The sequence below is a fragment of the Mesocricetus auratus genome, unplaced genomic scaffold (genome assembly GCF_017639785.1).
Source record: "Mesocricetus auratus isolate SY011 unplaced genomic scaffold, BCM_Maur_2.0 Super-Scaffold_100015, whole genome shotgun sequence".
NCBI classification, from domain to species: Eukaryota; Metazoa; Chordata; class Mammalia; order Rodentia; family Cricetidae; genus Mesocricetus; species Mesocricetus auratus.
Window position 1 is genome coordinate 61,553,066 of NW_024429198.1, and position 15,072 is coordinate 61,568,137.

Sequence of the window (15,072 nt, forward strand, 5' to 3'; positions counted from 1 at the left end):
AGTGTCGGGTGCACCATGAAGCACAGGTTGGCTGAAGAAAGGAGGCACTCTAAGATGAAATTTTAAGGCCTATGTGACAGCAGGAAGGTCCAGCCTCTCTGAACCCCCAAACAGCTGTCCAAAGGAGTACTTATTGATAGTTACATAAAGTATCTCCTGCTAAGGTCCCTAGTCTAATTTACATGTCTTACTAAAGGAGAATATCACTTGTATTTTCCTCCATACACACCCTAGTCCTTTATTCTGTATCGTTTGCAATACAAAATAACACAAAAGCCTCAGGTATGCCTGAGGCTCCTTATGACCAAAGTCATGGTATGGCTGCAAATGCTCCTTCACCAAAACAGTTTTCCACAAGGATTCTTGAAGGTCAAAGTACTTCTGAAAAAACAGCTGTTCGCTCTGATATCTACCCCAGATACAGCGACTGCTAAATTCCTACAACAAAGCAGCAGTTGTCTAGGCATGGTGTGCACACCTTTAAATCCCAGCACTCAGGAGGCAGAGGCAGGCAGATCTCTCTGAGTTTGAGGTCAGCCTGCTCACTTAGGGAGTTCCAGGACAGCCAGGGGTAGGTAGAGAGACCCTATGTCAACGAAACAGAACAAAAGTAGCACGTCTTTGACTCGACAGTACACAGTTTGGTGGTCTTAATTGTAATTAAAGAAGGTATGGGATTAAAGAGCTTGATTTTGTGTTGCTGCCTAGTATGGACTTTCTGTCGGATTTTGAGATGATGTTACAACGAAAAAAGAGCATGAGTGGCAAACGCAGACGGAATCGAGATGGGGGCACTTTCATTAGTGACGCAGACGACGTTGTGAGCGCCATGATTGTGAAGATGAACGAGGCTGCGGAGGTAAGGCGTCTCTTCTCGGTGGGCTACCTCCTCTTTCCTCCACCAACCTGAGGGTGTGGCATCTTCTCTAAATGCTTAGCGCTAGGTTGCTACAAAAAATTTCTTGCTTTCTGTAATAAGGTATATACTTGCTAAATTTTAATCCTATAAACAATCTTAATTTTCAAAATTTAGCCACATGTTAGGAAAAATGATATGTAAAAATTAATCCTTTTTTAAGTGAATTGGAGATTTGTTGTCATAGCTGTGTGGTCCACTACCAAGGCTGATGTCTGTTTAAATACAAAATGTGCTAGAAAGTCTTTTGCTGTTTTCCCCCCTGATCAAGAGATTGCAGCTGACTCATTGTACTGAGAAAAAAAAATCCAAATTATTAAAAATTGGCAGGGCCAGGCGTTGGTGGCGCACGCCTTTAATCCCAGCATGCAGGAGGCAGAGGCAGGCGGATCTCTGTGAGTTTGAGGCTAGCCTGGTCTACAGAGCGAGTTCCAGGACAGCCTCCAAAGCCACAGAGAAACCCTGTCTCGAAAAACAAAAAAAAAATTGGCAAATATGTTTAAAAATTAAATTCCAGTCCGTTAGAAACACTTGACGAGATACTTTTGTTGTTGTTGTTGTTTGGAGGTGCTGGGGACTGAACTCAGGCACGTACAAGCCAAAGGCAAGCGCTCCACCATTGAGCACCACCACCAGCCCTTGCTGACATAGTTCATGGGTTTCATGATGTGTCTTGAATTTATTTAAAGTAGTTCAAGGGTAAAGGGAGAAACCCTGTATTTGTTTTTATAATTTAAGAAAAAGTAGAAATTACCCAAGTAGTTTCTTGTAATATTTGGTAATATTCTCCTTACTCATAGAAAAATAATTCTTGAAGACAAGCCAGACTTTCACAGCTGTATATTGTTCCTTGAATGAATTCCAAAAACTTGAAAACTTGTCAGTACTGGTCATTAAAAAGCAATGAAGCAAGATTTGTGGGTTTGATTGACTAGACAGATAAGGAGTTTGGCTTTGTGTAAAATAGCTCATCCTTCCTTTCAGGACAACTATACTTTCTTTGAATAATTATTTTAAGGGTTAGAATTGTAGTAGCTGTTATAATTGTATTAAGAGCTAATGTTGATTTATTTTAAACCCTTTTTTTGTGTGTGTGGGGGGGTGTTCTGTTTTCTGAATAGGAAGACAGACAATTGAATAATCAAAAAAAACCAGCACTGAAGAAATTAACTTTATTGCCTACTGTGGTTATGCACCTTAAAAAGTAAGTATTTTGTTTTCCTGGAAAAAATTTTTCATTTTAATAAAATGATATTCACGTTGGGTAGTGGTGGTGCACTCTTTTAATCCCAGCACTCTGGAAGCAGAGGCACTTGGATCTCTGTGAGTTCAAGGCCAGCATGGTAAACAGGGTGAGTTCTAAGCAGCCAGGGCTATACAGCAAAACTCTGTCTTGGAAAAATAAATAAATAAAGCAAGCTAAGTCTGACTCATAAAATGATATTTAAACTATACACTGTTGTTTTAGAACTATTGAATAATTATGGCCTTCTGTCAGGCTCCAGAAGATTTGGGGATGAGTAAATTTTCTTTAGTTATGGTTGTTCATAAGTGTTCGTTTTGAGACAAGGTCTCTCTATGTAGCCCTGCCTGTCCTGGAACTTCAGGCTGGAATTAAAGGCCCGTGCCACCACTACCCTGCTCATAAATTTTTTAAGCCTTAGTGCTTTTTGCAAACAGAACAAACATAAAACTGGTAATAAGGAAAACCTGGAAATTTACTTATTTTATCCTTTATAGACAATTGAGACCTTGTAAACGTTCATCTATTTTTCACAAGATAGTAGTAGAAACCCAAATCTTGGGAAATACTGCTTGAAGCTCATGCTGTACAGATTTATTTGTCCCTGTACACCACAGTCATTGCTCTTCCTTTAATGATGCTCTTCCACAATCCTTGTTGAGAAATTCTTCCGCTAGTCTGCTCACAGCCATAAACAACTTTGTTTTCTCCTTGAATAAAATTACAACAGTTTTGATAGTTAAAGAAATGCCTTAGCACACCAATGAGCCAACTAGAAAATTGTTTTCTCCATTGTGCCATGCAAAGCTATTTGGCAGATTTCACGTAGATATGCTACATTTTTCTAATTTATTCCATTTCATAAAGCAAAGTTTAAATATTGGTATTCAATTGAGATACTGTTCCCACTGCCAGGAAAACTATATTTTCCTTGTTATCTATCAGAGAGCAACACAATTCTGTGTTCCCCACTATGAAATGAACTACTGGTTGATTGTTCTTTTGTTTTGTTTAGTTGTAATAATTGGGCTTCATTGTTTTCTTTGACTATCTGTATCGTTGATTCTGGTTTTAATCTATTTTGTAAAATCTACATATCTTCATGAGTTACTTTTGAAGTGTAAGCTAACTTTTCGTGCTGCTTTTGAAACTAGAATAGCGGCTAAGTAAATATGAATAAATAATTCTTTAAAAGCAGTTTTTGTTTGTGGAAACATCACTACGTAAGTAAAATCAGAGGGTGGTAGACTTGTCATTATTAACATGTTCATCAATTATCCTTATTATTGCAGGCAGGACCTTAAAGAAACATTTATTGACAGCGGTGTGATGTCTGCCATTAAAGAATGGCTCTCACCTCTACCAGATAGGAGTTTGCCTGCACTGAAGATTCGGGAGGAATTGTTGAAGATTCTACAAGAGGTTAGCACGGATAATTTGTTGGGGTTTTTTGTTTTTTGTTTTGTTTTGTCGAGAGAGGGTTTCTCTGTGGCTTTTGGAGGCTGTCCTGGAACTCACTCTTGTAGACCAGGCTAGCCTCGAACTCACAGAGATCTGCCTGCCTCTGCCTTCCAAGTGCTGGGTTGAAAGGTGTGCGCCACCACTGCCAAGCAGCACAGATAGTCTGTAATTCATTAAATATAATGTGATTTCTGTAGTCAAGACCTATATTTTGTATCATTTACAAAATGTTGCAACCTGCCAGAAAGGGGGTTTGGGGGAAAGTACCATACCTATCTAATAAAATGAGCATAAAAGAAAACCTTGTAAAATTGGTTGATGACAGTTTTCAAGGACAGAGTTCTTAGTGCAGCCATGGGTTTCATGGGAGAGCAGTCCAGTAGTGATCCTACCTCTAAGAGGCACTTGAAGTAGAAAGTTCTCTACATTTAGAGATTATCAACTTGAATTGGAATCTCTAGCTGGGTCGCTTTTTCTGTGATTGGGATACCCTAGGCAAGCTGTTTAGCATCTGAAGAAACTTGAAAGGAGCCTCTGAGTACCAAACACTGCTAGGTTCTTTGTGTTTGTACTGGTCTTTCAGTCTTTCGGGAAACTTGTCATAGACTTCTCTAAGGTCATGCATAGATGGAGGCTTAGGTGTGCTGGTTCCCAAGGCCTGGACCGAGCTGCTGTCTCTGGTGTGGAGTTGGTGTCTCCTCACCTTGTTATTTTACTTGACTAATACTGAAGCCTTGACTTTGATATCAGCACAGAGGATGTTCCATGTCTTCATAAATTCTAAAACAATAGACTTTTGTATTAGTTCTGATGTGAACAAATGAGGCTTTGAAGATCTCTAAATTAGCATGCCTCTTGTCTCCTGAGTTAATTAATTAATTAATGTGCATCTCTGTGCTTTTGTTCCCCAGCTCCCTAGTGTGAGCCAGGAGACCCTGAAGCACAGTGGGATTGGACGAGCAGTGATGTATCTGTATAAACACCCCAAGGAGTCCAGGTCCAACAAGGACATGGCAGGGAAATTAATCAGTATGTAAAGTTTGCTTCTTATTTGTTTAATGACTATAGACGGAGAGAGACGCACGTGTAAAACTATGTTTACCAATATTTGTTTAAAACGATCCTCTAAAGTGGAATAGAAGAGTTTTAATGCCATGTACAAGTACTAAATATTTTCTCTTACACTTCCAATGCTCTTAAGTTTATTTAAATATGCTTTCCATTGTTAACTAGAGCGATTAAAAGCGTATATCTTCTAGTTGTGGACCAAGAACATGGAGACTGGCAGAGTGCAGACCCTTAATTAGCCATGCCTAGTTCATAGTGGTGACTCCACCACTTCCTGAAAACCCTTAGTTGAGCTTGGTCTCTACCTCTGTAGTAAAGAGATTTTCCATGTTTTCCTTGAGTTATTATAAAGATTAAATGAGAGGATGGATATGTAAAGAGCACTGCTGTCAGGAAAGTCGACCACTGTTGCTGTCGTTAACCTCCAAGACCTTTTCTTATGCTTTCCTGATTAGGCCAGAGAAGTCTGGATTCTAACTGAAGTGCATACTGATTATGACTGTAGGCTTGTGTTCCTCCCTCCTGTGCTTCATATTTTACAAAGAAACACTCCATAAATGCCCGTAAAACTGCCCAGTACTAGGGTGTGATTATTTAAAAACCCAGGAGAAATGCTAATTTATGAACTAATTAATTATTATTTTCCTTAATGTAGATGAGTGGTCTCGGCCTATATTTGGTCTTACCTCAAACTATAAAGGAATGACAAGAGAAGAAAGGGAGCAGAGAGATCTAGAACAAATGCCTCAGCGAAGAAGAATGAGCAGGTATGAGGGAACAGGTATGAATGCACAAGTGTAATTTAATGGAGTGGTGTGTGAGTCAGGCCTTTCTGTGACAGTGAAATGCAGTATGCTCCCTCAGTGCTGGAACGCTAGAGATGGTAGTATTCTAGCCATTTGCAGAAAACAAATTTTTCAGTCCCAGTTCCAAAACCCTAAAGAGGAAAGAAGTATTGGTTCAATTTGTCAGTATTCTGGATACATCCTGGGAGAGCAGTGTAGATCACCCAGAACAAAATCTGCTGCATGAATGAATACTAAAGCAAACAAACTTTAAAACAACTACACGTTCTCAGGCCCACAAGGTGGCTCAGAGGGTAAAGGCGCCTGCTGTGCAAATCTGGCAACCTGAGTGATCCCAAGAACCCAAGTCAAGTCAGAAAGAAAAGTTACCCCTGACAACCACTGCACACCCTCACATGTGTGCACATACACATCATCATGCTTTTTCCAAAGTGCATTCTACAACTCAATATAAAGGCACTTACTAATGGTATAAATTTGATATTTTGATGTGCTTTTCCTAGTTGTAAGAATTTAAGATCCTAGTATCTCACAGTTTGTTCTTTTCCTAGCACTGGTGGTCAGACACCACGAAGAGACTTGGAGAAGGTGCTGACAGGAGAGGAAAAGTAAGGGTTTTGTCTTGACTTTTCTTAGCATATATAGAAGATTCCTGTTGTTGTTTTACTTTATTGTAAGAACAATATTTAGTTGTGTGTTTCTATTTGTTGATTTTTTTTCCATTTAATGTTTATTAAGTAACTGCAAACAGTGTCTTGAGTGCTCTGAAGAATTGAAAAAATGGTCCATTTAACAAGTATTTCCTTGCTGCTTCCTAAGTGCTGGAATCCTTTAAGTTTAAAGTTTACAGAATACAAAAGAGACTTGCAGTTTCCCATATTGTCAAGTATAGTCCCGTGTGGGGAGGTAGACCAACATGTGTGCAGTCCTGGCTTCAAGATGGTAGACGTGCGCATCGGCGGCGGTGTGAGAGCATAGGTGTGGACCAGCAGGAGCCTCCGATCACGGTGGGGAGGTTTGCTTCTCTTGATGATTCAGAGAAGGGTTTGAGCCTGCCTGAGAAAGTGTCATGTCTAATTTGAAATGCTGGTTCTGAGGGCATCGTTGGAGCAGGCTGGAGCCGTGGGCTGAAGACAATGATATAGTTAGTCACAGTAACAGAAGGCTGAGAAGACACTGGAGATAGTTACTTACAGTTGGTGACATTTTTAGGGAGAAGTTGACTTAAAATTGAATTCAAACCAAATATTTAAACTAGAGTATGGAGACAGTGATACTACCATCCACTAAAACTAAGGATGAGTAAGTAGATTTGAAGAAATTAGTAAAGTTATTTTTCTCTTAGAAACACCATGAGGTCTAGCCAGGCTGGACAAAGATTTGATGGTATCTCCATGGGTGGGTGAGAATGTTCAGTCTCGAATCTAGCATAAGAAATAAACTGACCAGTGTGGCAGCGGAGTGTAGCTGAGGAGCCTGTAGAGATGCGTTCGTCCATGCTGGGATAGAGCCCGTAGGTGAGAGTATAGGTGTTTGCTCCCTACTCCAGCAGGTGCAAGTTCTGCTCTCACTGTTTTTTTAGGGGGAGTTCCTAAAGATTGAATAACTTAAATGCCCAGACACAAACTGGAGGACTTTACTTAGTCAGGATTGTGACCTTAGTGGAGCATGGTTATTTTCAAAGTTGCCTAGAACTAAATATAAGCACAAGTGAAAGTGAGAAATGTAAAGAAAAGATAGATTGTATCAGTGTTCTCACTGTGATATGCTGTAGTTTGGAAAGTTGTTAACTATGGAAGAGACACTGGGGTCTCTCTTCATTACTTCTTATAACTGCTAGGGAGTTTGTAATGACCTCATAGGTTTTCTCCAAGAATGGGGGATCATTTTGACAACCTAATTTTTCGTCTTGTAGTGACTCTCGAGACTAGTTAGAGAACCTAGGATTCATTCCTCTTTGAGTGGAGAGAGGACTCAAGAGCACTGGCTGCTATTGCAGAGGACCTGCATTGGGTTGAGTGGAGAGAGGACTCAAGAGCACTGGCTGCTATTGCAGAGGACCTGCATTGGGTTGAGTGGAGAGAGGACTCAAGAGCACTGGCTGCTATTGCAGAGGACCTACATTGGGTTGAGTGGAGAGAGGACTCAAGAGCACTGGCTGCTATTGCAGAGGACCTGCATTGGGTTGAGTGGAGAGAGGACTCAAGAGCACTGGCTGCTATTGCAGAGGACCTACATTGGGTTGCCAGCTCACACATTGTGCCTCACACTATTTGTAACTAGTTCCAAGGGATCTGACACTTTTCTAGTGGTACATATGAAGGCAAATGCTCATAAACATGAATTTAAAAACAAAATTTCTTGAGAAAGGACAGGGCGTGATTACATGTGAAGCCAAGTAGAAGCAAGAGTTCATACAAAGAGGAAATGGGCATTGAGGGAGTAGTTCACACACTATAGCAGATGTCTGATGATGGGATGGTGGGGTAGCTGACTGTGATGGGCCTAGGCTTACAGGGGTGAAATCTCACTTAGGCTCTGCTGTGGCCAGCTAAATAAGCAGGTTTTTTCCTTTCCTTCCTCAGGGCTCTTAGACCTGGAGATCCTGGCTTTTGTGCCCGTGCTCGAGTCCCAATGCCGTCAAACAAGGACTATGTGGTCAGGCCCAAGTGGAATGTAGAAATGGAGTCGTCCAGGGTGAGTGAGCAGAGGAAGAGCAAGGCCGTTTGGATTTCCCCCTTTCTTTCTGTTTAATAGTGTTTATGGCAGTTCAGGTTTATTTGATTCATGAGATCTGTTTCAGGATCTCTTAGGTATTCATTCATTCACTTAAAGAATCATGAGAAATATAACTTACCTGCTTTTCTCAGAGCCTCCTCTCCCTTTCTCTCCATCTGCTTAAGCATTTCTGTTGTGAAACTGTCAGGATAGAGACTTGCCCTGTCATCAGTGAAGACATTACCCCAATGCTGTCTCTTGGTAATCTTTCTCTCCCATCAAACCACTCTGTCTAGCCTGGTGTTCTTAAAAGGGGCCTAAGTCGGTTGGAAAAGCATAAGAGGCGATTTGCAGAACAGAAGAGGCTCAGCAAAATGCACCGTGCTGTCAAGTTCAGCATTGAAGGCAACAGAATGCCCCTGTAGTCCTGGCCCTGCCAGAGTGTATACAAGAGGTATTCCCAAGGAAGCATGAGCTGTGCATGGGTTTGAGTTGCCAGCAGAGTGGAAACTAGTGTGTGCTTTCTTAGGCAGGAAAGGCCTGGCCTCAATTCAGCTTCTGAATTGATTCTGGCCAGCATTAGACCTCTGAATCCTTAGGACAGCTTCTGAATTAATGATTCTGGCCAGCATTAGCCCTCTGAATCTTAGGACAGCTTCTGAATTAATGATTCTGGCCAACATTAGACCTCTGAATCCTTAGGACAGCTTCTGAATTAATGATTCTGGCCGGCATTAGACCTCTGAATCTTAGGACAGCTTCTGAATTAATGATTCTGGCCAGCATTAGACCTCTGAATCTTAGGAGTTGGCACTGAGGTCCCCTTCTATGTCAGTATCCTAGACGCTGATCACTACTTTCCCAATAAAAAATTTGTTTTTCCAATTTTTTTTTTTTTGAGACAAGCTTTCTCTCTATAGTTATGGTCATCCTGGAACTCACTCTGTGGACCAGGCTAGCCTCCTACTCATAGAGATCCACCTGCCTCTGTCTCCTGAGTACTGGGATTAAAGGAGTGTACCACCCTGCCTGGCTGAAAATCAGAGGCTTTTTTATTTGGGCAAAGAATCATAGTCTGCATTGCAGACATACAAACTACTTAGTGGTTTGTTTGTGAACAGGAAGTAACTTTTTTCCTGTAGTCCATGACATGGTAGCATTTATCAAGAATTCATATATAAAACCTTTTACTGGGTGTGTTGATGTATGTAACAGGTCTTCATCACCTGGTGGTACCACACAGTAAGATCAGATCAGGAGTGACACCTTGCTGCTGGGTGCAGTGTCTGTTAGAGCTGCCTTTTGTCTTCTCCCTCAGCTTCTTCAGCACACTCCTGTCCCTGCTACTGCTGTGCTGTGCAGTCAACTACCGAGACTAGATAAATAAAGGCTTCATCTTGTGCAGAAGGCATCTTCCTCCACGTGTACTTCCTTTTTTTCTGGTTTCTTCCATGTCTAAGTCAATGTCCACTTCTCCTCGGTCCCTTTATTACCCTTTTCTTTTTCAGCTTCCTTATGCTCTCTCACTGTATCCTCCCTCATTGAGATGCCTCACTCACATTTCCTTTCCTAGCGCTTCTGCTTCTAAAAATTGGAAATGAAGTGTAACAGAAGTTGGTTGGCCAGTCTATTCCAGAAACACACTCCGTGTTTCTAGGGACTGTGTGCCCACCTACTGTTATTGCTGGCTATGAACCCATGTTCTGGGGGTAGGAGAGCTAGCTGTCATTTTTATTCAATATAAGGGAAAACTCCCTTCCTGTATTTCCAGTCATAATTTGCTGATATTTATGTAAGCTGTCAAAATATGTGTCAGCCAGACTGGCATATCATTTCTTCATTTTTTATTAATCCACATGGAAGACTTATCATTTTTTAAGTGTAATAGTCTTTGTGATTTATGTAAATATATACTAATTTGTTTATTTCTGATTTTTAAAATGTATTTATTTTGAGAGGCAAAATTTTGGATAGTCCAAAATTTGCTATGTAAATCACACTAGCTTCAAACTCACAGAGATCCATCTGCCTCTGAATGCTGGGGTTTTAAAAAAAAAAAAGTAGTAAAATGGTGGAGGCAGTGCATATTTTTGTATAAAGTATTAAAATACAGACATTACAGATGAAAGTAATATAACTCATATTCTTCACTATAAGAACACTAACATTTTAAATTATAAGTTTTTGCTCCTTTTTATGCATGCATGCATGAATAATATCCTTTTTAAAATTTTTCAGTCTGCAGTGTGATCATACTCTTATAACATGAGCTTGATGATTTGGTATTAACATGGTAAAATTTCACTTGACTCCCATTTTTAATGATTTAAAGTGTTATCGTATGGTTGCACACCTCCTTGTGTTTGCTCTGTTTTGTTGAGCACACACTTCTTGCTAGTCTTCTGCAGGCTTTTTTTTTTCCTCTCCTTTTTCATGATAAAACATTATGGCTTTCCTATTGTCCAAAGAAATGTTATAGAATTGATGAATTGGGAAATGAAGATCATTGATTTTGGCATGTTAGATACTGTATGTGTGTGATGAAACTTAGATCATAGAGCAACTTGCAGGCTGCATATGCAGTGAGCAGGAGTCATCTGGGTTAGCCCGGGAAATGTCCCTGGGTCTGATTGCAAACAGATCCTGTAGGGTTCAGACTGTTAAGATCCTGGGAATGAGCAAAGAAAAGTTCAGCTTGACATATAGAGCTTCAGAGAATTTGGTGATTGTGAGGGATTTGAGCAGTAAGGCCTCCACCAACTCCTATACAAAAATGAAATGAAGGCTAAGCTAATACAATACAACTGTTTCTCATACGACAGTGAATTTTTATGCTGAGAGTACTAGTACAAGTATTGAATAATGTTCGGAATTGAGATATCCCTAGAAAACTTCAAAAATGCCATAGAAAGCTTGTTCCCTGGCTAGTGATGAAAGCACATCCTAGGAGGGTGGGAGTGAGGCTCATAGTGCACAACTTCAGGACAGTCTCTAGCTTGCCTTCTTTAGTGTTCTTGAGGCTATAGCTCTGGAGGTGACTGAGGAGTAAATATTTGGGGAGAAATGAAAGAAAAGCACCTGTCTCTGATCATTCACATTCTTTTCACTTTTTAATATTGAATTTGTTCTTTGACAATTTCATGTGTTTACAGTGTGTCTTCCTATCTCTGCCGCACATCCCCTTATCCTTCTGGGTACCCATACACCTTTCCTACTTTATATCTTCTTATGTAGGTTTTTGGTCTGGGTTTTTAGTTTACTTGTGTTTGTGCATGCGCTTGTATATGTATGGGTGTATATACCACAGTGTGTCTATGGGTGTCAGAGTAGAACTCATAGGAATTAGTTCTCTGCTTCTACCATGTAAGTTCTGGGAATCAAATTCAGGACATCAGGCTTAGCAAAAAGTAACTTTACCCACTGAGCCTGGCCACTATCCCCTGTTTATAGTTTTTGTAATTCATTGAGTCCAGTCTATGCTGCCTGCTGGAATATTGACTGATCTGTTGACTTAACCATAGCTGCAGTGAGCTCATGAGTACAACCATGTCATGCCCCAAAGACAGGATTTTACAGCATTCCTCCCCATGCTTTGACATTCTTTCCAGCCCCTCTTACTCTGTGTTCCCTGAGCCTTCGGGGTGTTGATAACAGCTCTCCCATTTATGCCTAACAATTGAACAGTCACTTATTCTCAGCATTTTGACTAGTTATGAGTCGCTACATTAACTATTGTCCACTGTAGGAAGAAGTTTGTCTGACCAAGACTGAGAGCAGGACTAATGTTATGAGTATCACCATGGATGTTTGAAGGCACTTTGACAACATGACAGCATAGCAATACAATAGTAGTAGATTCCCCTCCTGAGGCCTCCTAAGCTGTGGATTTTGGTCAGGTTTACAGTACCAGTCATGAATTCTCTTCTGTAGACCAAGCCTCACATGGAAAGTGGTTTATTATCTCCATAATAGTCATACCAATATTGCACCAGTGCATACATCTTGCTTGGCAAGTCAGTATGGTAGTGTTTACTGCTGGGTAGTACTATTGATGACTATTTCTCCTCCTTCCTCACTGCTCTGTACCCCAGCACAGTCTACATAGTAATTTAGCCAGCAGGGAAGGTCACTCATTATTTTAGTTGCTGTTCTTTTGTGAAGAGATAAAATGACCCAGGCAACTCTTGAAAAGAAGGCTATTAATTAGGGGCTTGCTACAGTTTCAGAGGGTTAGTCAGGTTTTTTATCATCATAGGGGTGGCATGGTGGCATTCCTGGCACTGAAAATCAGCATTGAGGGCAATAAAATGCCATTGTGACCTTGCCTGGGATGTGTCCCCATCTCTAAAACATAGTTGAGAGTTATAGCCTGAGGCAGAATGAGAGAAAAACTTGACCTGGCATGAGCTTTTGAAACCTCAGAACCCACCTGCAGTGACACACTTCCTCCAATAAGGCCACGCCTCCTAGTCCTTATAATCTCTTCAAACAGTTTCACTTCCTGGTGAGCAAGCATTCAAGTACATGGAAGTCTGGGTGTCACTCTCATTCCAACCACCACACTCACTATTCTCAGTTTCTGAATTCTTAGCTGCAGTCAGCAAGAACTCACATTGGTCTTTGACATCAGTGACAGACTTTTCCAGATTTATTTTATAAAAGCTGTCAGTTCCTTGGGAACCACATCTTTATAAGACATGCATTACTAAAGATATTCTTTAAATACTTGGTTTTAACAAAGTAAAACAATAACAAAAAAGACGAACCTTTAACTGTAAAAGCAAGTGGGAGATATCCTAGTAGTAGTAGTGACCACCAGGTATAGTTTAATAGAATTCTGGATCCTGCTGAAGCAGAGCAGAGACTCACCCAAGGCTGATTCTAGAATTTTAGTTGGTTATGTTTAAAAGTCTAATGGCTTTTCATTGTTTTGTGTTTTTTAGTACCAGCACTGTTTGAAATTGTATGTCAAGTAGTTAGCCCCATATAGTCAGATGTCTGTGATGAAATTGGGAAGCTTATAGTTTCTGTATGTCCCCCTTCTGTCATCTAGGAAGTTTCTATGGTCTGTAACAAAACAATAACCAGCTGTCTCGTCACTGAGAAGTCTATAATGTTTTCTAACACTTGCTCTGTCCTTGTGGTCATTCTGGTATATTCTGGTTATTATTAAGCTTCAAGCTCTTCTGACTGCTAGATTTACATATTTCAATGATTTGTTCTTCAATTTTCCCCAATCTTAGTTTCAGGCAACCTCCAAGAAAGGTATCAGTCGCCTGGATAAACAGATGAGAAAGTTCACAGATATCAGGAAAAAAAGCAGATCTGCACATGCAGTGAAAATCAGCATCGAGGGCAATAAAATGCCTTTGTGACCTTGTCTGGGACGCATCCCCTCTAAAACATGCACAATGGACTGTCTTGAGAAAGAAGATACTTTTAAATGTTTTTGTGTCTCTAAATGGTTCCACTTGTATCACCTGTTGTCGTAGGACTCACATTTCTCTCCGTTGTATTTATGACCAGTTGTTGTCTGCTTTGTACAGAAGAGTACTACTGCTTCCATAAACTGTACGTAATAAAATTTCATCCTGGTTTTGGGGGGTTGTCTCGTCATTGTCTTAGAGATAATACTCTGTGAGGACAAAAAAGTCCTTTTTGCTATTTGTGTGTGATATAATACGGAGTTTGCCTGGGCTTAGTCCCTGGCTCCTAACAAGGAGTATCTCAACCCTTAAGATTCCTGAAGTTTCTTTGTTACACTCTTGATTTGGGCTCATTGTAGGCCCTGGAGATTGCTCTTGGTTGGAGGCTGGTCGCTCAAGATATGCTTGGGCTAGTCGCATTGCATGTTTGATTAATCAGTCATGCCTTTGTCGTGAGGCCTCAGTAAAGACCTCTGAACAAGACAGGTGCCACGCATACCTGTAATCCCAGTATTTGGGAGACTGATGTCGAAATGAGGATCGTGAATCTTGAGGCTTGCTTGGATTACATGGCAAGACTCTTAAATACTCTGGACACTGCACTTTTGTTGATGTGCCAGGAGAACAAAGGCACAGAAGTTCTGCATTAGCCACTAGACCATTCCTGAAGTTCCACTCACCTGGTTGGCCTAATTTGAATCTTTTCTAATGAGATCAGTCAACTGTAATGTTTTACTGAAAGACCGTGCTTTTCTGAGTTCTGTGAGTCATTCAGCAAAATTTTAAACCAAGAAGTTCTTGGAAACTTCCCACTTTACAACCACCCTGGAATGTTGATGGTTTGAAGATAGCACTTGCAGCCCATGTCTGAAGTTGGGGCAGTCTTGTGGAAGAAGGGTGATCCCTAGAACTGCCTATTCTTACACTAACGCTGAGCATTTGGTATCAGAATTGAATTGCACACCATTGTGTATGCCTCTAATCTCAGCACTCTGGAAGTGGAGGCAGAGCATCACGAGTTCCCAACAGCCTGCTACTTGTACTTAACAAGATCCTGTTCAAATAAAGATTATGCTATCCCAGTTGGGGTTGAAATATAACAAACTTACTTTTTGTTTCTCTTGTTAGGACTTTTTTTCTTTAGTCTGGGAAATTAAGCTGTGAAGAGAAAAGGTTAAACTCTTAAAGGAAATACAAATGTAATTGAAAGCTACTCAGTTACATATAGCAACTGGACAAGTAGGGAAGGGAGAGACACAATTTAGTTTCATGTTCGATTTTGAGAATCCTTAGAAATCATGAAAGATTTCTGTAGATCAAAAAAGTTCTATCAGTAATCCATTAATTACAAAAATCCTTTTCTGATACAAACTGAGGCCTTGATTTTTAAAACCAAGTATTATTGGCCACAATGGCCTTTTGGAGAGTTGAAGG

At 40.5% G+C, this 15,072-nt stretch overlaps 1 protein-coding gene across 3 annotated transcripts in view; it reads left to right on the forward strand.

Annotated features, from left to right (window-relative positions):
• Positions 1–15,072, forward strand: part of Iws1 (interacts with SUPT6H, CTD assembly factor 1) — a 44,966-nt gene that overhangs the window by 21,577 nt on the left and 8,317 nt on the right. The window contains exons 7-14 of one of the 3 annotated variants that reach the window (XM_021234643.2): positions 709–859; positions 2,038–2,120; positions 3,452–3,581; positions 4,532–4,649; positions 5,344–5,455; positions 6,046–6,102; positions 8,080–8,191; positions 8,509–13,523. In XM_021234643.2, coding sequence (XP_021090302.1) covers positions 709–859; positions 2,038–2,120; positions 3,452–3,581; positions 4,532–4,649; positions 5,344–5,455; positions 6,046–6,102; positions 8,080–8,191; positions 8,509–8,637 — 892 coding nt within the window. In that variant the 3' untranslated portion in view covers positions 8,638–13,523. Of the gene's footprint in view, positions 1–708; positions 860–2,037; positions 2,121–3,451; positions 3,582–4,531; positions 4,650–5,343; positions 5,456–6,045; positions 6,103–8,079; positions 8,192–8,508; positions 13,808–15,072 lie in introns of those variants that run through there. The other 2 variants (XM_005065304.3, XM_021234644.2) reach the window with 2 other exon arrangements.